Below are 23,944 nucleotides of genomic sequence, written 5' to 3'. Positions count from 1 at the left end.
GTCTTCATTCCACTCTGTGCCAAGTTTAAAAACTCGCTCATATATGCAGCCATGGATCCTAAAAACAAACACAACACTGTTTCTCTAAACCACATTATCAGTTTAGTCTGGTTTTCCCATTTTTTATACTGTGATAAGGGATATATTTTGCAGGGCTGTTTACTCAGCTAAATCAGGGCTTTTTTCCGTGTTCTTGTGAGACACAAAAGCATTGGGGAAATGGAGTAATTCATCATGGATGAACTTAGAGCAGCAAGTTTCATTTCTCTGCATTTGAACTTAAGGCTTTCTACATCTTCAGGCTAAGTTTTCTTCAAAGCCATTGGAAAGAATCAAACATGCATGGTTTTTGTCAAAAATGCCTATTTCCTTTCTCATCCTTGTTGTGTTTCAGTATGTTGTTAAAAAAAACCAGCAAGCTTGTTGTTCACGAGAGAGAAAAAAATTGACCGGGTGGCCTTAAATGGTGTGTTCTGCCATTAGTCTTCTCGAAATGCTTTACTCCAGCTAGTTGTCTTGGGCTTGAGGCAGGAATTGTTTTGTGACCTAGAATTGTCTCTTCTACTTTAAATAATAGCAACAATAAAATTATACAGGATCATGTTAAAAAGTATCACTGTAGATGATTTCAGTGTGAATTTAACCTCCCTTGATCAGGGTTGTCTTCTCTTCTTACTTCCAAAATAAATCAGATGGAGCTGTCTTTTCATTTTTTCAATGCCTGGCTACCCAGGTACTTCATCAGCTCTTGTCTGTATAACCTTTCACCTGGTTTCAATAGCCACTCTTCAAGGCTGTCTGGTTTTAGGTTTGGGGGGGGTTTTAAATTCATTAGTATGATATATTGTAATGTCATATTTCTATCCCAAATTTTTATTATGTGTATCTCTTATATTTGATAGTAACATGTAGTATAAATAACCAACAGCCTAAATAAATGAATAATGAAATCCATCTTGGTTCTTGTTTTTGTCTGGATTTGAACTAATGCTCCAGTCCTGCAACTTGATCTGAGGTCAGCGGGGGTCCACAGAGGGCCACCCACGCAGCTGTGATTGCAGACCTGGAGCCATGGACTGTTTACATTTTCCTAAAGAATCTAAAAGAGTGACCAGATAGGCAGGGAGCGTGACTAAAGAAAATACAGCTGCTGCCAGTGAATCAAAACTCACAAATGTGGACACGGAGAACACTGCCTGGAAAATTCTGAAAGGAAGCTGACAATGTACAACCCAGAGTAGTGGTACAAAGCATGCACAGTATGTGCTTGCAAATCCTCAAGAAGCTTTGAACTCCTAGTTGAAAAAGAGTTGACAGAACTACTAGTTGAGGTGTACTGACTCAGTAACAGTACTGACCTCAGAAAACTGTCCTAAACAAAGAGTATTTTTCTACACTTAGAAGGTATAGAATCACAGAAGGGCTTGAGTTAGAAGGGATCTTAAAGATTATCTAATTCCAACCCCACCAAAATAAATAAATAGAAATAAAATATTAAAAAAAGTAACCCACCATCACTTCTTTAAGGGTGCCTCCCATTCGCTTAAACCAGAATCATCTGTTTAAGTGCTGGCTCTTTTCCTCCCAAATAGAAGGCAAACAATAGGGAATTTGAGAAGTCCTTGGAGTAAGGGTAAAGACATTTTACTCACCACAGCTCCCTCGGCAGTGAGCCACCCACCAGTACAACCTATTGCAAGTTAATGTGGTCAAGGAAGCTTTTTCCTGAGGAGATATCCAGGAAAGACATCTTATACCAGGGCCACCTTTCACATTGTACAAAACTGTCCGCTGGTGGTTTTTCTTTCCTGCGCTTAGCTGACGTGGTTACCTGTGAAAGTAGCAGAGGCTCTGGAAGGAGGACCTTCCTGAGATCTCTGCAGCTGCCAGTTGCCTCTTTTCCTTTTAATGCCTGAATTCCTCTGAGTAAACACAGTATTTACCTGAGCCATGAGTGTAGATTTGTCTTCTCCACTGCCTTTGAAATGACCATGATTTTGTTCAGAAGCTGCGTTATGCTGTAAAAAGTGGCTTTGCTTTTGACACCGTAGAGAACCAACGTGTACCACTATATGTAGAATAGGATTGTCCTTCAAGTAAGACACCTGAATGTGCAGTGCCCTCCGTAGGTGGCTTGAGCTCCTTTTACAGTCAGCAGAAAGCTGGGGTTCTGTTCAAGTGCCCATGACTGCAGACACCACATTGCCATAACACTCACAGAAACTAGGCTGGCATTCAGCTGCCCAAATCGCACCAGAAGCTTGTGTGTGGGCATCTAAGTCAAGCCCATAGCCCACCTGCAGAGAAGCTACCATTACACCTAAAACTACTGAGGTTCCTTTGCCTGGTCGTGAGTATCCAGAGACATTTGAAATGCCTTCAGGGTATCAACATGGATGGAAAAATGTGACAGCCTGTGGGAAAACTGCCAACCAGCATGTCCTGAGGCATCTCGCATGGCACTTAATCCCTGTGCTTCAGCATCTGAGTCCCACTAGTAAGCTCTAAAGCCCCTTCATGGATTTGGGAAGTTAAACATGCAGTTCTTGCAGATCTCCTGGTGCACAGTCTTCATTTAGTATCACCTTCAGAAGACTATGGCGTACAAAGTATGCTTATTTGGTTATTTAATGCTTATAAAGAAGTTTGGTATCCATCTAGGTAACAAAACTATGCACGTATGAAGTCATTTTCTCCAGTGCTTCCTATGAAAACTTGATATTTACCAACCACTGTCATTTACATTAAGTGTAGTATTTCCAGTGTAACCTGAAACTTAGAATAGAAAAAGTAAATTTAGCAGCCTGAATCAATAAATGTTAAAATGTGAGTTTTCATTTATCCAGAAGTCCCAATTTCTTTCTAGAACATCGTGAAAGGAACGTGGTGTGAACATCCTAAGATTTCTCTGACAGTCATCTCCTTGTATTAAATTAATCTGTTCTTTTTCAGGGTACAGTAAGTGTTTTTTGGAAGCAATTTCTCTTTCACTTTGTAACAACTGACCAGGAAACAAAATCTTTGTGACTAACAGCTAACTACAATTTTTGGTTTCTCCTTTGCTTGGAACAGGTGCCTATTCCTTGTCTATTCGAGACTGGGATGATATGAAAGGAGATCATGTCAAACATTATAAGATTCGTAAACTTGACAATGGTGGATATTATATCACAACTCGGGCACAATTTGAAACTCTTCAGCAGCTGGTTCAGCATTATTCAGGTAATTTTTCAGATAATACATGGCACTCTGAAGTATTTTAAAACAAAAGTGTTTGCTGCTGAGCTGATGTATGTGTAAGATACCCTAAAGAGTCATTTGAGCTATGAGTCTTGGTTGTTGTAGTGCATCTTCCATTATCCCTTTCCCATTGCAGTTATAAATGGCTTTGAATGCTGTTCACAGTGTAGTGGCAGAGCTTTTAAAACCTAACGCTTACTGAGGTAAAGGTTTTGCCTGCTCTCCTTCTTCTAAGCAAACAGAATTACTGAACTTGACTTGCACATCTCAGAGCATGAATTCCCTGTGAATAAGTGAGTGCTAATATGTACCATTTTGCAGCACACTATTGCTAATAAAGCAAATAGGGAATTGCATTGTGGAATTCAGTCACTGAAAGCAATGACCAAAGGTTTGCATGTATTACCTGAGTCAAATTTTCCTTCTTGAATTTTGTTCAATGAGCACAGTACTAGCATTTAAATTATAATTGGTCTAATTTAAAAAATAAATGAGGCAATGTGAGTGTTTCTGTGTGCATATGGTTTGCGTCCACCCACCAAGCTTTTTTTTTTTTTAATTCCTGTAGTTAAAATGTGGCATGCACTATTCCACCCAAAAGTACATCCTGCTGTCACTGGTGATTAGTGTACAACAGATACAACTTCAAAGGCCCCTAAGCCCCTGCATAGGACAACTGGTTCTTACATAGAAGACTGCCATGCTTCTTTTTGAACAGAAATTTGTATTTTGTATTATTTTGCTTTTTTGGTTTTTTTTCCTTTACTTTAGCTTTTCATAATATTAACAGATGACCCAAAATGCTTGCTGCTCAAAAACTTTTCATAATTTTTACTTGGGAAGTCAACTTCTCTGTGGGGCATTTTTTCTGTATTCTTTGTATTCTGTCTGCTGTATTCTTATGCTATTCATACTAGACATCTGGCTGTCTTCTCCACCCAGTTTCTGATGGGTACATGCTGCCAGGGAGAACTTCTAGTTGTTTCTGGTGACTCTGCTTTAAGCTAAATGAGGCATAAAAACTCACATGTAAGAAAGATAATTTTCAACCCCGCTATACCAGTTGATATATGTCAGCTTTTAGTTTTCTCTTGTCAGCTTATTTGGGTGTATTTTCCATGCAAAGATGCAGAAACAAATAGATCTAGAAACAGCCATTTTTGTGCAACACGGAGGCATAATCAGTAATATTCAGATAGGGTAGCTCTAGAGGCACGGTATAGATCAACACTCTAGAGTTTTCATCTGCCGTCTCCCAGATCCAGGCAAACAAGGAGCCGTCACTCCACGCAAGCCCCTGCTGACTTAAAACATAAAGGCTGCCTCTAACTGCCTGCTTTGCACTCTGAATTGTGGGAGGTAGAGTAGCCACAATGCCTTGTGAGTGCCCAGATTTAATTCTAGAGAGAGCTCAAAGATGCCAAATGATTCAGCAAAGATCAGCGTGGTTCCTGAAGAACCACTGCTGAGACCTTAGGTCAGTGCCTTGTTGGCAGGACACCCTTCGTAGCCACCCACCCTCAGTCTTCATCCCACAGCTGTCCAGGCTGGAGGACCCCTCCTGTTCAGGTAGTTGGAAACCAGGTTACCCAGGTGGAGTGAGCAGTTTGTTCTCATATAAGCAGGCCTAGGTCAAGAGCTGGAGGTACAAAGTGGACCTTTGTGCAGACAGAGCACAGGCATTCCTGCACTGTGCTCTCTTTGCACTGCCAACTACCCTTATTACCCATACTCACCTCTTATCCCAGCCCCTTCTCACCTAGATATAAACTAACTGCAATATCTGGGCTTTCACAGGTGAGATGTACAAATGAAAAATATTGAGATCCCCAGAGTGTCCTGATGTCAGACTGAAGTCCAGTAACAGCACATCCAAAGTTGAAGCACCATTCCTCCAATCCCAAAAAGCTGGCCTGTCAAGCATAAGCTCTTGTGCCATCTGGACTTCACTGGAGGACCAGCATGCCAAGCTATTTTTTAAAATTAAAGCAAAGAAGGAGGTCTTAAAAACCTCCAGCTTTTTCTTGCAGCTGTCCAAACTCATAAGGAAGCTTTTAAGATACAATCCATATTTTGAGTAGTCCCTATCCTAATGTTCCCTTTGGAATTATCTTGGAATAAGACATGTCAACTGGTTGGCTAATCGTCCCTGTTTTGTGATCTTTGTTGTCTTGCTAAAGGACACACAACATGGTCCACAGTCAGGGTGTCTGTAAGGATTCCCCCACCATTACACAACATTTGTGCTGATGAGGTAGAGCTTGGTGTTGCAAGGAGCTTCAGTGCTTGCCCACCTTATGATGCTGAAACAAACTGTTCACTTGCCTGAAAAGAAATCTTGCACAGAAGAATACAGACTATGTTTGAGTCTGAAATACAATTGCAGTTCCTCACCTTGTTCTGCTCTGCTTTACCTGTTTTAAGATACAAGTTGCTGTGCAAGCTTTATATTGTAGTCTGCTTTGTGCAGCATAATATACTACTCATCAATATGTATGTATACATATGGTTTTTTATATATACATGTAATTGTTTTTACTCCTGCTAAAATATCTTGTGTGACTTTTGTCACAGTTCAGTCTTCTGTGAAGCTTTCCAAGAGACAATATAATGAACCTGCCCAAATGATGTAGGACTGACTGCATATGCTAATAAAGGTTTGCTCTAGAAAGAATGTCAGGAAAAGTCTTTTACATGATACCCACAAAAACACCTTTTCACAGAGCAGAATATAGAAAATACCTTTTCCCAGGATACAAGAAGTCCAGCAAATTTTCATTGCTGTGATTTTCAGAAAAAAAAACTTCTTTTGCTCAGCACAGAAACAATCCAGCTTGTAATTTACAGATAATTTTTAATTTTTTTATACTCTATTATAGAGAACCAGTTTCTTATGAGGTTATCTTAATGCAGCATTGTGGGAGAAAGGAAATTCTGAGTCCATGAGAGAAAGCATTGGCAGTCACCTTCCATTTCAGGCTGTGGAAGCAGAGACTAAAATATTTCCTGTTCTGTCTCAAATGAACATGTTTCAGTGTTCAATTTCTAATCTTCCAGGATGCTTTGTGGTATGCAACTAACAGCTGTTGTGAGTAGCATTGTTTTTATGCTTACTGTTTTTGTTTTATGTCACACTTTTTTTTCTTTCCTCTCCTTTGCTGTTGGCTTCACTTCTGGCTCCATCAGAGAGAGCTGCAGGTCTTTGCTGCCGCTTAGTAGTCCCCTGTCATAAAGGAATGCCAAGGCTTACTGATCTGTCTGTCAAAACCAAAGATGTCTGGGAAATTCCACGAGAATCCCTACAGTTGATCAAGAGACTGGGAAATGGGCAGTTTGGGGAAGTATGGATGGGTATGGAGCAAAATAATTATTCTAAAATAGCTCTCTGTGTGGGGATTACAAGATGGAAGGTGAAAATGTAGGACACTCTAACCCTCAAGAAAAAAAATTAGTAGTGCTCAAAATGTTAGGAAAAATGGCTTTTGAATCATGTCTTTGACTTTGAAATTCTTTAATCTTCAACTTTCACTGTAATTGATGGCAAAAGAAAACTAAAATACCATGTTTTCTTGGAAGGTTTTGATTTTGACAAATTACCTCTGTCTTAATAATAAATCAAGGCTCACATAGTAATCTGTTAGTTATACCAAGAAGCCTTTTTCTGCAAGCTAACGAAAAAGTCCTTACCCCGAGTATCCAAAACCCAGTGTTTGCAAATGAACTTCAGTGCAACTCTGAAAAACAAATCACCTTCCATCTTTCTCAATGCATGCATAATTTTGGATTATAAGTGTGTTTTTTTTATTAATTTCCTCTCCTATAGAGAAAGCTGATGGTTTGTGTTTTAACTTAACTGTGATTGCTACGAATAATACCCCACAAACTGTTGGATTGGCTAAAGATGCATGGGAAGTTGCACGTGATTCATTATTTCTGGAACAGAAGCTTGGTCAGGGGTGTTTCGCTGAAGTGTGGCGTGGTAAGGCAGAGAATATATTTTGCTTTGGATGGATCTTTTAAGGCCCTCTTGGCAGAAATAAACATTTCAAGTAGAGATCTTAAAGCTAAAAGATCAGAATAGTATGAAATGTTAGTTTATATTGCCTGAAACAGTCAAACCTAAATACATTAATCCATGGGAAGGTTCCGTTCACTTGCACACAGTGGTATGAGAGGCTCGGGCATTAAACTGCATTAATTGCATTGGGTTTATTTGGGTAACTACACAATTGGAAGATATTAAAATAGGAATGATGATAAACCTCTAAGGCAGAATTGTTAACCAGAAATTAATCTGGTAAGTAGACATTATTTTTCTTTCATCCTGTGTTTTAGCACTGATGGGATCAGACCCTGAAAATGCTTCCATCCACTCTTCCAGTTTAAAAATAATTACAAGTATCAGCAAATTGATATTGTCGAGCTGGCTTTCCCATGCATCCACTTCTTTAAGTCTGAAATTTGTATCTGCAGCAGAACCCAGTAACTCGATATAGAGAGCAGGGACAATAGAGGCAAAACTTGCTGGGCCCAGCTGAACCCCCACTTTGAAGTCCAGAAATATTGACATTTTCCAAATCCACTGACATTCTGTTTTCTGCACACTTGCCAGCTAAATTTACTGACCCCCCTCCCCCGTCCCCCCCCCCCCCGTGGGCCTCGTTCTTTTAATGAGTATAAAACAATAGCAGTTTACAATGTGCATAAATCTTAGTATGGCCATAGCATTGAAGCACAATACAGTGGCCATTTCATGAGAGGCGGCTCAATTTTTGTGCCAAATTGCATTGTGTATAGGCTCTTTAAAATTACCAATTCAAATTAAGAATCACTATGTGTTGTTTCTTCAGGAAAATTTGGTGGAGCAGTTTGGCCACTTTTTGTTGCAGTGACACAAAAGTATGTAAAGCCAGTGAGTTCTCCTTGGTTCTTGCAGCTGTTTCCCATTGCAAGATTACAGCAAGGAGCACGGCAGCAAGTCTGTGAAATCTATAGAATTTATAGACTAGAAATATAGAAAGTTACAGAATCTCACAGAATTACAGTTGACCTGTTGCGAAGAAAGCTGCATACGTTCTCTGTTGGCATCTCCAGATAACTGCAGTTTCACCTTCCTGTTCTCCATCTGGAACGCGTGCTCAAGTTTCCGGTTCATGATAATGCTTACTGGTCAGCTTTGTGTGCAGTAGATCCTAAACTGATACAGCAGTTAAAGGAACAAATTTTTAAAAATCAAAAAAATCAGCTCTGGTAAATAAAGGGCCAAGTACCAGTACCAAATATCTGTCAGAAATGCAAAAATTATTATTACAATTATGACATTATGTTTCTTAATGTATAATAAAAATATGTTAACAGCCCTGAAGCATTACCAAACTGGAGTAGATTAACACAGTAAAAATTAATAAAAAATACACTAAGTAGTAATGAACTACATATGGGAAGAATTCAGAGGGAAGTCTGTGCTAATTTTCTATTAGAGAAACACACCAAACCACAACAAGAAAACTTAACAATTTAAACTCTAATCTGGGCTGAGAGGATAAGTTAACATTTTTGCTTGATTTTCTTTTTTTAACCGGAGAAATTCATAGGAGTATTTAAAAACAGACCTGCTGAAAACACTTCATGGTAACAGAATGAATTCTGGAATTTTTATTAAGGCAATGTAAACAGACAGTACACAGTTAATCCTGTTAACATACCAGGTAAAATCCTAGTTTGTTAATGCCAGTCTGGTGTCCATGAAACTGTGGTTTTATTTCTGGTTCGTATAATTTGCCTCTGTAGAGTGGCTGTGACCAACGGCATGCTGGGGTCCAGAGCTTCAGTGACTCCAGACAAAACACACTCCCTGTCACCCATCAGAAAAGATTTTGGCCACCGTGGTTGAAGTTAGGAGGCAAAACTGCATCCTTCCCTGCTTACACAGGAGTGTTACTAAAGCAAAGTCTGCTTCAGCTCTGATTTGGAAGACTGAGTGAAATTAAAACCTCAAGAGTCCTCCTGAAGTGCGCTGGGGTAGTGGAGGTGGTAGCTCAGGACATTACTCCACTGACAGTACAGTGACACCCAGCACTGAACTGGCAGAAGAAAATCAAGGCATAATGAAAACAAACTTGCTCTGCACGGTTTTGACTAATATGTGCCTCCAGCCCCCACCCAGACATTTGGGATTGCCCTTTAAGTGATGCGTGACACAGGAGCAGCAGCTCCTCCACTGCTCCTCCCCTGTCCTCAGCTAGACAAGATGGACCTGGGATCTGAGCACTTGCATAGGAAAGGACCCAGCTCATTTTGTGCTCTGGCAGGTTGCAAAAGCTCACAATGAAGTTATTTTGGCTTAACCATTTCCCCTGCAGCAGCTGAGCCCTGCTAAATGTTCACGTACTTTTAGGGAAGACAAACTGGATTTTTTACGTGTTACCTTTTTTGATGACAGAGCCTTTGTGGACTTTGTAGGCTTTCTGCTTATACTCATGCTTAAGTGCAGAGGGGTAATTTTTACCTAATGTGATTAATTCCTGAAGTCATTTAGTGTTGTTCTGCCCTTATCACACAGCAGCTCCCTATCAACAGATCACAGGTCCCATTCAAAGCCATTTCAGCCCTGTCTCTGGAGCAGGGTTCTGGCAAGTCTGGGCACAGGACAACCAGAAGGCACTAGAAAAGTGGTATTTCTACCCATTTTAATTTTCCTTCCTTTCCCTTCCCCTCTAGCCCCCCACCCCAACCCTTGCCAAACAAAAAACAACCCACTGTTATCATAAATAGGTCTTCTGGGGTTTTGTTCTTTCCAGTTTTTTCCAGTCTTCCTTCTTCCCCTTGCAAATACTTGAGTGAAGCCTTATCTCTTGTGAAATGCCCTGAGACAACTTTCCCCAGCTCTCTCCAAGTCCCTGTACAGGCTTTTAGATGTTAGAGAAGGCTTGGTAGCTGATGACTGAAAAATGATGCAGCTTGTCCATTTCAGTGCTGACCACAAGTAAAGAACAAGTTCAAGAGGACAAGAACCACCTCATTTTCAATCAGCAGCTGCTGAAGATGAGGAGGGGAAGGAAAAAGTTGTATTTCAGTTTGGAAACACAAGTGTTTCTAAAATCAAATCAATTTAGGGTTTGGGGAATTTTTCTTAAAATATTTTTCTTTCCTCTGACAAAACAAAACCAAAATGTTAAAATGTCTTGCAAATAAGAAGTTCTGGTTTTAACCAGTTTTGTTATCTAAATCTGTGACTGGAACTGTGTAGTTGTCTGCAGCAATTACTTGTTAGCAAGTAATTGCTACAGACAACATGAAGATGGGTTTCAGCAGTCCCACATTTCTTACTCAGAGGATGTTTCTGTGGAGATCAGTGGAAACATTGAGTAGGACAACAGCGATTGTGACCCAGTGCCAATGGGAGTATTATTTTTCAGTATAAAGAAAAAAACTAAAATATGAGGGAGGCATGGGAGGAATATAATGATAAGGCAGCATGGGAAACCAAATTTAAAAAATAACCCTTATATTACATGTCTTTTCTGTTTTTTCCTTGGTTACTTTGGGCATCAGGCAGAAAAAGGAGGAGAAGATATTTAATCTAACTAAGTGTCTGTGCTTGTAGGTACGTGGAATGGAAATACTAAAGTGGCTATCAAGACCCTGAAGCCTGGCACTATGTCTCCAGAATCCTTCTTAGAGGAAGCCCAAATCATGAAGAAGCTAAAACATGACAAATTGGTCCAACTTTATGCTGTGGTATCTGAAGAGCCTATCTATATTGTCACGGAGTACATGAGTAAAGGTGAAGCCAGAGCTGCTGGCTTGATAATATTTTTTCTTTATTGATACTTCTTGGGGATACAGAGGGAGGTGCAATGTGGTGCATGAACAGCATGTGAGGAAGGAGAGTGAGAACAGGAAACTAAATTCACCTTTGTCTTCAGAAGAATTATGAATTTCACTCTCAACTGGGCCCAAAACCTGATGCACAAAGAAAATTTATACCAGGTGGGGAAGAGAGAAGTTGGTGCAGCCTAAGTGATTTTAACAGTGTTAGCACCCAAACTTCACTGACAAGGGGAGATTTGCATTTTCTAGGTTTGATGATATTACATGCTGCTTCCCAAGATCCTAGCTTTTTCCGGCACCGGAGAGTTCTTGCAGCATCTTCTTTCAGTGTTTACGTGTCAGCTTAGGATTTCTGTCTCTTCATTTAGCAGTCCTGAGTTCTGTCACATGCACCTTGCTCTCAGATCACAGCTTCATTTTCAGTCCACCCTGTTTATCATTTTAATACATGATTTGCACATATTATTCTTTCCCCTCCTCTCTGCCTTTCCCTTTCCCCTTCTCCTTTCTCTCTTTCTTTAAGCTACTTAACTGGTAATGATGTAAAATGAGAAAAGGAAAACTTTTTGCTTCCTCAGATCTCCAGCAGGGGTACTGAGAGCAGAGCAAAAAATCTGCTTGTTTTGGAAAAGCAAATGAACCAAATAGGAAACACAAGTTCTCACAGGGAAGTTTCATTGTACATTGGAGGATGTACTCTGAAATTTTAAGTCCATTTTTTCAGTCTGTTTGGAGTTGATTTTTATTTTCCTGGCAGGTGCTTGCCCACCTCCCTCCTCAGAGGCATCCAAGCCTGACTAACTCACACTTTAATCAGACAAACATATGCCTTTTTCCTTTAAAAAAAAAAAAAGACTTTTCAAAATCCTTCTGAAGTACATGGTTTATTTTGGCTTACTTTACTAGTTTGTACAGTAACATTTTATATCTTTGGATCTGAGCTTGAGGCTGACAATTTATCAAGCAAGACTGCCACACTTCTCTGTTTGAATACAAGATTGGGATAGAAGCTATAGGCATTTTCTTTAAAGTGACAGGGTACCTCCTTGTTTTCCCTTGCACAGGAAGGCTGTGTCCTTATTGTTTTTGCTGAAGTTACTTTCGTTTCATGTCTGCTTTGTCTTCCTAGCAGTCTTCTAAAATTAATGATTCATGCTGTGTTTAGCTCTGGGTTACCTAGAGAAGGAGCACTACTCATTTCTAAGGAAAAATAGCCTTTGCTAATGCTATCCCCCTTGGGCTTATCAGGCTTCAGGCTGACCTTTCATTTGGAGCTGATTGAGCTGGGATGACTTTTTCCATAGCTTGTGTGGCTTGGAACTGAGCTGCTGCTTTTCAGCTAGCTGAGGCCTTTAGCGAGCTGCAAGTATGTAGTTTTAAAGAGCACTGGAAAAGTTAAGAAAGACCAGCTCTCTCAATAATGGTCAGGAAGACTAAAAACAATGTTGTTTCTTTTCCCTGCAACTCTCCTTGTACTAGTAGCATAGTACAAGACAACCTTAAAGAATACATACAAGACAACCTTAAAGAAGAGCAAAGCAAGTGTAATAGAATTCTAAGATATCGTGGGTTTTTTTTAAACTGTCCCTTAAACTTGAAACATTGTTGTCTTTAATATGGCATGTATTGCTGCACTTCCATCCTGACGAGTTGCCATTGTTTTCCTAACATCTTTCTATTGTGTCAACTCTGCATTTGCAGGGAGTTTGCTAGATTTCTTAAAAGATGGAGAAGGAAGAGCTTTGAAGTTACCGAATTTGGTGGACATGGCAGCCCAGGTCTGTCTTCAGAGTACTGAACACTGAGATGTATGTTTTGTAGCCCCTGTATGTGTCTGAGTTCATTTTAAATGCACCACTTGTGTCTCATGCTTCTCACAGGTGGCTGCAGGAATGGCCTACATAGAGAGAATGAATTACATACACAGAGATCTGCGGTCTGCAAACATTCTGGTGGGAAACGGCCTAATATGCAAGATTGCCGACTTCGGATTGGCAAGACTGATTGAAGACAATGAATATACAGCCAGACAAGGTAAAAACAATGGCAGATGTAGCACTGACTGTCATTCTTGTGACAGGGAAAGAATGGAACATGGCTTTGAAAAGCTCTCTCATATGTTTTGGGGTTGTTTTTGGTAAATCTTGAGGTCATATTAACTCCTAGGCCAGAAGTTCATTGCTGAATGCATGTCCTAAAGAGAATGTCTTATTTAGTTGTCTTCCCTTTAAAAACTGACAAAAATGAAACAAAGATGATGGGTGAGAGCACAGTTGGTAAAGTAACAGTAAAGACGAAGATCCTCGTGGTGCCATAACAAAGAGGATACTTTACTTACCAGCCTTGAAAGTCTGAATGGGGTAATCCAGAAAAGTCTATGTAAGCTATTTCTTTTATAATGTGCTTTCTAGTATTTACTAGCAACTATAATTATTCCTGTGCTATTCTTATTTTCTTTATTTCGAACAGGTCAAATAGTTGTGCCTCTATACAATGGAGCTGCCTTTCAGAGTACTATGTTTTCTTTGGGAACTGAAAACGTTGTTTTAATAGAAGTGCCATTTTCCAGTGCCACAGAGTGCTAGGCATAGAAAACCACTGATACACTATGAAAATGTATCAAAGAGTTTTGTAGCTTTTTTTAAAAAGCATGTGTGTCATGACACAGACTCTTTGTAGTTAGTCATTCTTTACAAGTCATGCTTAGCTGTCAGATGTTGGTCCAAGCTGTAGAGCTACATTTTTGTTCTCTTTCTGCTGGCAAGACTTTGTTAGTGTTTGCTCAATATGTGTTGGTAAACAGCACTCCATCCATTTCAGTGCCAAAACCAAGGAGGGTCCCACTAAACCTTGTTGTATGTCACCAGAAATCAGAGGTTGGCTAAGTACTTCATTACCTACATTTACTCCTTCCTGTTGTTTCTTCTCTTGAGCAAAGTCTCTGTTTCAGCATAGATCTTGCCATTAATTCTTAGAAAAGAGCTCACCTCTTTCTGTAACTTTTTCTGTAAGTGTTGACAGAAGGAGCCAGAGAGTTTCCAGCATTGCCTTGGCCTAGGAGCAGCAGCAGCTCTCATGCTGTTCTCACTCCTCTGAACTGCTGTCAGAAGTACCTAGTCACAGGGATGTGGACCACAGGGTGCATCCACCCTAAAATTACCTGCTTCGCATTTGGACAGTGAGGCCTGATTATTTTGATGGGGTCCTTGAAGTACCTGTGGCAGATACTAATGCAGAGACTTAACCACTATTGATTTCAGCCTGAGCGTGGGAATTGCTTTTTGCTTGAAAAAAAATAGCCTTGTATCATTCTCTCCAGAGAAATAAGAGTGTCTGGGGGCTCTGGTAAACAGAAAACTGGCTGCTTGCTCTTCCCCTGTGTAAAACAAGAACAGTTTTCCTTAAACAAGGCAGACAGATCCAGTCTGCAAAATGGCTTTGAAATGGTGTCCTATATTATCTCCATTTCTGTCTGGTTTGCTGCCATGTCTTTTGTTCCCTTTGGAAACCACCCAGTGTATAGTTTTACATGATTAATTATTTGTTTTCATAGACAAGTATGTGACCTACTTCTGGCCAGATCTTTTCGGACTCCTGATCCCTAGGAAATCCTCTGATGACCTGTTTGCCTCCTGGTTTAAATCTCTCAGAACAGTTTCACTCTCTTCACATTTTAAAAAAGCTGTGAAAACCTGCTGGACTGATAGTGAGGAGAAGCTTCTATTTTTAAGACAACAGAAATTACTGGATTTGTGGTGGGGAAACTTTGAGCTCAGAAAAGCATAACACCAGGACTGGCAAGGAGAGGGAGTGTAGCCATAGGTATCTCCTGCCCTTCCTTCATGGCAGAAATCACTTGTATTGAGGAAAAAGTGTCTGAGAAGGGACAATTAGTTTGGCTTTTAAAATGCATTGCTGATGATCTGGAGATCTGAATTGTGTTTGCCTGGCTTCATCTCATGGTTGCAAGTATGAAGAGGTCATCCATCCTTCCCATACTTGAGGGCAATGCACAATACTTACTTCCAATGTCCTCAGGGTCAGGCTGAAGTCCTTCAGAGCTACAGAATTCATTAAAAGAGAGACTCAAAGATCTGTAATCACAAGCATTCCTGTAGAAAGGTTTTCCTACTTTCACTAATGTCTTTTAGACCTTTTCTTAAGTGGTAGCTTGTTCTAGGAAGGGGTGCTTTTCTGACCAAGTAGCACATTCTCAATTACACTTTATTGCAATTAACCTGGCTTTCAAGCCAGCTGGGCAGCCAAAGTGAGCCTAAGACCTTTAATTTATTGAGGAAGAAACATGGGTTTTAATGTGGCACTGGATTATTTTTGTCCAAGTGCAATTCAGTTGTGGTGTGTTTAGTTAAACTTTAGTTTGAGCATTGCTTGGTGGAGACCACAGTATCAGAAGGAAATGGTTGCCTATGCTTGTTTCCCATGACCTATTACTTCAGCCTCCAAGCAGATGCATCTGGGGACTGCTCTGTTTATCTAGCTGACTACTGCTTCAGTGGGAATTTTGACACGGGAGAGCCTGGCCAGCAGAGGGGAGGGGGATGGGGAGTGCTCCAGACTGGCAGCTCCTGTGGGAGAAAGGAAATGTTTTTCCTTGCAAAATCCAAAGATTAAAGTCTCTGGTCACTCTCTCCTCAGGAGTCATCCTTCTCTTGGCTTAAGTGTGTTAGTACAGAGCTCATTGTTGGCGTGGGGAAGAGGTGGTTTTCTCCAGCTTCACTTGATCTCCCCCTCCCTTCCCCCACTGTCACTTTTGTCTTCGATTAAATACTTTGAAAGGAAACAGATGGGGATGCTTTAAGCCCCAGCAGGCTAGAGTGCAGGATTCCTGAACCTGTGTGGGTATTACTTAGCCTGGTGGTAATGTTTTACTGTCTGGTTTATTTTCTTTTTGGTTTGAACAAAGGAGGCCTGACTGCTCCTGATTTATGAGAGGCAAATAAAAAGTAGTTCGTTGTCTGCACTGCCATTTCTCAGCAATTGTCAGGAAGGAAAGAGATGGTCATGCCACTAATGATTTAAAGTGTGTGACTAGCAGCTATACACTGCCATTAAATAATACAAAAAAAAAAAGTTCTTGGCTTGTAATGAGTATTTGGCTTCTCTTGCTTTTAGAGGAAGTGAGTAATCAAAGGGGAAAAACATGCCTGTTAATGTGACGCCCATTTCAAAGGCTACACTGATGGACTGTATTGCAGACTGCACCACTGGGGCTTGCTTCTTTTGGCTGAGGCTGTTGCAACATCTTCCCCGCACACATAGTGTCAGGCACTGAGTCTTATTCCTTACACTGGTGATAATGCTGTGTCAGTCCTTTAAGACAAGACTTAAAACTCCTGATATCCTACAGGACAAAGAGAAACTTCCCATCACTTTCAACACAGAATTTCCCATGCAGTTCTGCTACCCTTCTACTGATCTGGTTTACAGCTATGTGGAGCCAAGCACATGGCATTTTTGTGGAGAGTGCTGAGTGCTCCACAGAGTTGCTGGGTTAGAGTTGTTACTATTCTAAGCAGTAGCAGCTGATACAAATTTAAAATTTCCTTAATAAAAAAAAAGAGCAGAGTTATTTTCCAGGCCATGTTTCTACTGCATACACTGGCAGCACTTGCAGTAGTGCCACTCCAAGCACATATGAAAGAATAAGAATCTTTCTGATGCCTTCCAGACAAGTTTGTAAACTCTCAGATGATTTTTGCCTCCTTAACACTTAGAAATACCTCCTTCTTGCCCTGCTTAAAAACAGGTGATGCTTCTTGTTTTGATTTCCTAGAAATAAACGGGGATTTTTTTCCCCCCCCCCAAGGGCTCTTTCCAGTCCTTTAGTAGGGACTTGTTCACCAGCTAATCAGATCTATCTTGTTTGTGACTGACTGTACTGCAGGCTGTAGTGTCCAGGGCTTTGTCAAGGGCTTTGTTCTTGCTCTTTACCTGCCGTTCCTTGGGCCAGCCCGGGAGCAGACAGGAGAAAGGACTCTTGCTTCTAAACAGCCAGCCACCTGGGTCTGAGAAGGGTGTCACTGATAATGCTCTTACAGAGCTGCCATCTGCTCTGTGAGAAGGAGCGCAGCCAGGTCAAGAGGAAGGACAAGAGGAAGGGGGGCATACAGGCAGAGAGAGAGGGGGATGTTTAGACCTGCAGTTCCGCCCCTTGTCCCCCTCTTCCTGGGAAGGGGTCCGCCTGCAGAGCCTGCTTCTCATCGCTGATGTTTTGCCAGGCTTGTAATTTCATGTTCGTTCTCACAGAACAAAAAATGTAATTGTACGGTCCCTCCCACACGGCACTCATCATCGCCTACTGGGGCTGACTCGTTTCCTGTTTCATGCTTGCTTCAGCACTTCATTTTTACCTTTTGCAGCTTACCCTTTCCAACCCCAGAAGCAATTCAGTGCCACACTGCATTTTCTGGTAGCTAACCCAAGAACTCCTTGAGTTTTGGGGTGTTAGAGCTTGGGGTGCTGCATCGGCTTTGGTTTTAAGGTACTAGAGGTAGCAGCTTTGTAGCATTTCCAGAAACAGGATCATTATCAAGCTGGCAGTGGCTCTAGGGCATGAATTTCAGAGGTTTCTGCTTCATCAAGATTTAGATCTGAAGAAAAACAAAGCTCTGAGGAATTTTCACTTGCCTCAGAAGAAATCATGCTGAGAGTTGTATGTCAAGGTCACTCAATCATCCCAGCCCCCCTCCACTCCTTCTCATCACATGGCCTACTTGTAGCCAGAAAAGAATTAAAGGAGGGCCATGGATTGATTTTTCCCAAGGAAATCCTCCTGGGAGATAACCTGTGTGAATGCCTGGGCAGAGCCAGGCAGAGGTCCCAAGAACAGGGCTGAACCTAACAAAAATCCTCAGAGGCAGGAGGCAGGGCTGGCTGCCCTAACAGTAAATTGTATCAGCAGCTTTGGTTTCATGTGGTTGCAAGCAGTGCAGAAACCCAAAAAAGGCTTTCCCCAGGCTGAAACATTGCAAAAAAAAAGGACTGAGATAAAAGCTGCAGATTAGTACCTTGCTTTGGGGCAAAGACAGGCTATCCTGACCTGATGGATGCAGTGTGCAGTTTGGTTTTATACATGGGGTTACTGATGTGCTAGTTTGTAATAAAACAGGTTTCAGCAAAAAAAAAGAGAGAAAACTCTCCCCTAATGATATAAAATCTGCCTTCAAAGTAGGAGATGGGCTGCCTTGTCAGCTGGGGCAATTTGGCTTATCAGATTTATTAACATGCTTGCCAGTAATACACATTTTATTTGATGCTGTAATTTGTTCTCAGCACAAAGTCATCTTGTTTAATAAGCTGCTGAGGCCTGGGCAAAGGGAGGGGATGGGGTTTTTAATCAGTGCGTTGGGAAGAGAGTAAGCGTGGAAACTGTGTGTCAGTCAGGAGCCATGCACAGTGTCTAGTCTGTTTGAACACTTCCTATAGCAACAGCAATCAGGAGGCTTCGAAGCAGCGCCCAACACATTTGGGAATTTTTGTGCTTTCATAGCAGTGCACTGTCTCAGTCTCCAGTGCAAGACATTGGATGGGAGGCAGCACCCTGGGGGGAACCCTGTTAGACAAACACACACAACACACCCACTCACACAAGCTGCATGTGATCTCTTTGTGTTATGGCAGTGTATGCACTGTACGTGAGGATGACCAGTTTGGCATGTCCTCACTGGTCTCTGTTCTCCTCTTACTGATGCCTCTGCCATACTGGATTGCAGGCTCTCTTGGACCATCTAGCTTCCAGCATGTGTTGCAGGGCCAGAAAACCATGAGACAGGGCTCTGCTAGCAAGCTCTCCACCAACCCTGCCTTTTTCTCCTCCCCATTTATCACTTCAAATCTATCATCTATCAGGAAATACTGCACAAACTGCAGAACATGTGATTTTTGATATTAGTTGTTTTAGTCAGAGAATCATCCACAGCAGGGGCAACATAAAGAACTAATGAATAGCTGTCCTGTCATTCAAAAATCCACAGCACAGACCATTTGTCTTCTCCAGCAATGTTCATCACAGTCCAGTGAGGTCCAGCTCTCAGGAAAAGGGATGTGCTGGAATAGTCCCCTCTTCTCAGGGACTTACCTTGCTTCTCATCTTCCTATGGTTCCTCAGCACACCACATACTTATTTCCTAGAGCCACACTGGCAGTATATGAGGAAGGCAAAAATACCGGGAAAACTGGCCACAAAAGAGTCTGAAGAGATTTCTTTTCTCCAAAGATGAGTTGTAGGTGGTTACTACCTTTGGATCTAAATATGAAGCACATGGGAATTAAAGCAGGTTTGACTAAGTTTCTCAGAAAAACACAACTGATTAAAGAAAGAAAAATTGTTGAATAAATGTATGTAACGTGAACAAGCAAACCGTCACGCTTGGCCATCACCAGCTGATGTTCAAGGCTTCAGGCTCCTGGCCAGCCTGGAACTATTCCTTTGTTCAGCTGGCATGGGTTGTGTGTACTATCTCAGCTGCACGTATGAGAGAGCAGAGGGACATTCAGGGCTGCCTGCATAAGCCTGTCTAAAACCATGCACTGCAGGCCTAGGGAACCTGACCACCAGCTACACACAGCTTGCAGTTTTTCCAGGGATCAGCATGGGGTATAGAGCCCCAGGTGGCTGGAGCAGCGTTGCCAACCCCATGTGGCTGCTGGTGCTGATGAAGCAGGGCCAACTTCCAGAACAGAGGTTCCAGTGATGGCAGCTATTGCTGTCACAACCAAGGCAATTTTTAAGGGAAGATGAAGTTCTGCAAATTTTGAGTCTAGTAAACCAAGACTGGTCACACGAAGAAGTGTAAATTAGGGAGATTGAGACCAAAGCCAAGCACCCAAATTTTAGTTCCTGCCTACATACCAACCAGTGAAATTATAAAGGAGGCAGAATTTAAAAAGTGGATAGGCATCCAAAACTCCTCCAGCACCTTTGTGAATCTAATCACTGATGTGCTGATGCTTAACTAGACTTAAGTTCCTGACTTCAGGCATTCGAGATTTGAAACTTTATCTTGCATCTTTTGATTTAGCGGGACTTACTTGAGCAATTGCAATTTTACCTAGAAAAAAAAAATGTTTTTGTTTCTGTGTAATAGTCTCTTAAGATCATTAATATGCAGAGCAGAAAAAATTTTAGCACATCAGAGTTTTACTAAGTAAGGAGATGAGAATTACCATGTTTACTTTGCATTCTGAGTCACAACAGATTGGGCTGTATAGCTGAAGGTATGGGACATTGAGCACTGGGTGTGATGGCAGAACAGCACTAGCAGGGAACTCTAAACAGTGCCATAAATTCACTCCCTGAGAGTGATTTGTCCACGTTGTTACACTTTCCACACTCCTCCTGAAAGCTACAGGAACTTTTATGAGAGGATGGTGTGAAGTCAAAGTCAATCTGTTTCCAAATTGAAGAGTGTTTGTCACTAGGGATCAGCAATAAGCAATGCAACTCTTTTGCCTGTATGTTAATACAGGCACTGGGGAAATGTCTGCATATTTTTTCGTACATACTATGAGTTAATTATTACCACAAGACTTTTCTTTAAAGTCATACTGAAAATATTTTCCCTAAGAAAACAGCAAATTATTGGAAAAGCAAATAAATCAGTGTTTAAAGACTTGTTATCTCTACCATCCTTGCCGCAACTGGCTTCTGCAAGCTCTGATGATGGATGAACACATTAGAACTGCACGTATTTAAGGCACTACAGGCTTTTCAGTGCCAGGAGCTTAAAGTACTTTGTCAAGTTATAAATCATAGGCCAAAGTTGTGCCTCAACATCATGCACTCCAAGCAACTCGAATGGCAGTATTATTTTTAAGTCCTTGCATGTTTCTAATGAAATATTAGGTTTGGTTTTAATTTATGTTTTCACCATGTTTGTCTGTTTGTATTTTGCTCAGCTTGAGCAGGGAAACTAGGAGGTACATTTCCAAATATATCTCATTTCTGCTTATACATGCTAACTGTGTTTGACTTGCAAGTATCTCAGGGAAATGTTAATTTAAAACATTTTGGGAGAAAGAATTTCTATTATATTGGGCTTAAATGTTTTTAAAACTACTTGGGGTTTTTTTTTCATTTTATAAAATTTCAAACTGGAATTAAAATGTCTTCTTAGCCTTCTCTTGGGATGTGGGACAAACCCACCCTTTCCCTGCTTAGTCTTTCCTTGTGCCCTACACATTCCACCTGCCTGTCCTCTCTGACCATACTCCATGGAGCTTTTTGTTAACACTTACCTGCAACTCTTTCTACCTGCACGTGTTGCAGAACACAACAGTCACCTGTGAACTGGTACTTTGATTCTGTCTGTGTTCTGGTTAAGACTCATGTATTCTTTCGTTAGGTGCAAAATTCCCCATTAAATGGACTGCGCCAGAAGCGGCACTGTATGGAAGGTTCACAATAAAGTCAGATGTATGGTCTTTTGGGATCCTACTGACAGAGCTGGTAACAAAAGGGAGAGTGCCATACCCAGGTAAGAAAACAGTCCTACTTCACTTGGGAAAAGGAATGGGAATGAGCCATATGCTTAAACTGCAACATTTGTTTATATTCACTGAGCTCAAATGAGGATGGTTCTGTGTATGCTTGGAAACAGCTCTAACTGAAAACTACTGTGCAATGGTCATGATAAAAATGACAAGGGGACGATTCAACATATTCATTTCTAATATTGTAGTTGTTCTCAATTCAATTAATATAATTTCTAGACAACTAATGAAAGCAACATAAAATTACTATATTCTGGAGCAAATAGCTCTCCATAGCATTGCATTCGCTTTAAGATATCAACAGTTAAACTCCCAGAGAGGCTTTACCCCATTTCTTCTGTCAGTCTGGCTCTCTGCAAGGTTTGATGACAAGATCTAAACATCTGGTATTACCAAATCTCTTTTTTATAAACTCTTAAATTTCAATCCTTGCTTTTGAGAGGGATGGAAAGGAAAGAAAATAATTCCGCAGTGTGCAGGCCAGAGCTCATAGCAGGGTCACAGCAGGGCCAAATTCTCTGCATGAGGGAACTGGAGGCCTCATGGCTCTTTGTTGAAACCCTGCCAAGTATCCGATGGATTAAGATTTGTAGGAGGGGGTGATTGGATCTGCCTATACAGAAAGAGCTTTTGATTCTGTTGCCCCCCTGAAGATTGTAGGCATTCAGGTGAAAAGGAGAGGGGTGAGGTGAAAGCCATCCATTACATAGAAAAGAATTCAATCCCTTCATTTTCTCATCTGCGCAGATACTAACAACAGGGGATGCCCTGCATCTGAAGATGTATATAGCTGCATTTTTATTCTTTTTATAAAAAAAATAATTCTCTAAATACTCAACTGTATGGCCATGTGCACTGCAGGTGAATTAATGGAAAGTGCCCCACAGCAGTTTCAATGTTCCGGCCTGTGCTGTGATTAAGCAGTCAGTTCCATATATCAAATTGAGCAGAAGAAGCATCAAGGTGGAGTTCTGTTTCCTGTGGTATTTCATGCCACTTCAGAAGCCTGAACTCTGCAAAACTAATGTCCCAGACTTTTACTAGGAATGTCAACTTTGCTAGCACCGAACAGCCAGTAGCTGATATTTGGGTAGAGAATATGGGGACTGAAAGACATCTCATGATCAGAAGTGAATTCTGGCTTGATTAACAGTGAGCAGCTTAGCAAAGCTGTGACTGAGACCACAGAATGAGGTAACAGAAAACAGTTTCTGTAGGAGGGATGAGTCCCTCTGTAGAGTTAAGGTGATTTTTTTCCCCTGAGCTCCATATTGGTGGGGCAAAGATGCTTAGTGACTTAACCATCTGCCTTATCACGTGCATGAGCACAAACAGACACACACACACATGCAGGGAAAATACCATTTCGCATGAAAATGACAATTTAAGCCCCATGTTTACTCACAAGTTTGTAGCTGAACACAGTGTTGGCTTTGGATGTCTGCACTTCACAAAGGTTTCTTTCCCTCCCTAAATGAAAAAAGTCCACTGGATCTGCATTTAAGTGCTTGCAATACATAACTTCTTGTGGGAGTCATGACAGTAATCTCAGGCATGGGCTGTGTCCTGAAATTCTGGACAGTTTTATTATGTGGCAGTCTGAGCACATCAAAGACAACCAGCGGCATCTCTCCTCTTTCAGCACAGTCCTCCCCCTTCATCCCTCACTGCATAAAGCCCTCACACACCAGAAGTCCTTCCAGCTCACTCTCCCCCACCTGCACTGGGAAGACATGAAGTAGCTGGAAGCAATTTTTTGTGTGTTACATATCACAAAGTCAGCAATTTTCTGGACAGTCATGTACTGCCTTGGTTACACACTGCCTGTGCCCTATGCCAGGGCCATTCTTCCTTGCTGGGACTCCCACATTGCTCATCCGGGAGGCCTTAACCATTCCCATGGCCACCATCACTCCCCTCTGTCAGTTTTACCTAAGGGCAGCCTCTATTTTACATTTGAATTTCCAAAGTCTTTACAGATTTCAATCCAGTCTCAGTCCCCAGACCCTAACTGGGAAAGCTTTTATGGATTGAGGCAACAGTGGAGGGGAACTGAAGCCTTCTCAGAAGGTTCTGGTTTTGCATGTGGGCTGAAAAGAGGGCTCAGACTTCCCAAAGTGACAAAGGCCTCCTGAGGTCTGTAGAAAAGACTATCCTTCCCTGACATAGAAAGGACCATCCATCTTCTGCTTCATGCTGGGAAGAGGAAGGACCTCATGGAAGGACAAAGTTTCATGAATACATGTCCCTGTCTGAGGCGTGGAGTAGGGTTCAGATGCACCCGCAGGACTTTTTCTGCCATTGTGGCATGGCTTGCACAAGGAGGAAAAGATGAGATTTCAATCACTCTGAGAAGCAA

The 23,944-nt window shown here is 41.4% G+C and overlaps 1 protein-coding gene across 4 annotated transcripts in view; it reads left to right on the top strand.

Moving 5' to 3' along the window:
* FYN (FYN proto-oncogene, Src family tyrosine kinase) overlaps positions 1–23,944 on the top strand; it is a 143,884-nt gene that overhangs the window by 110,207 nt on the left and 9,733 nt on the right. For 2 of the 4 annotated variants that reach the window (XM_027632984.1, XM_027632979.1), the window contains 6 exons: positions 3,073–3,222; positions 6,427–6,591; positions 10,847–11,026; positions 12,775–12,851; positions 12,954–13,107; positions 21,438–21,569. In XM_027632984.1, the coding sequence (XP_027488785.1) occupies positions 3,073–3,222; positions 6,427–6,591; positions 10,847–11,026; positions 12,775–12,851; positions 12,954–13,107; positions 21,438–21,569 (858 nt within the window). Of the gene's footprint in view, positions 1–3,072; positions 3,223–6,426; positions 6,592–7,063; positions 7,220–10,846; positions 11,027–12,774; positions 12,852–12,953; positions 13,108–21,437; positions 21,570–23,944 lie in introns of all 4 variants that reach the window. The other 2 variants (XM_027632995.1, XM_027632990.1) reach the window with 2 other exon arrangements.

Source organism: Corapipo altera, unplaced genomic scaffold (genome assembly GCF_003945725.1).
Source record: "Corapipo altera isolate COAL_440 unplaced genomic scaffold, ASM394572v1 2b, whole genome shotgun sequence".
In the NCBI taxonomy this organism is placed as follows: Eukaryota; Metazoa; Chordata; class Aves; order Passeriformes; family Pipridae; genus Corapipo; species Corapipo altera.
Note: the sequence above shows the minus strand (reverse complement) of the source record. Positions and strands in the feature narration are given on the sequence as shown.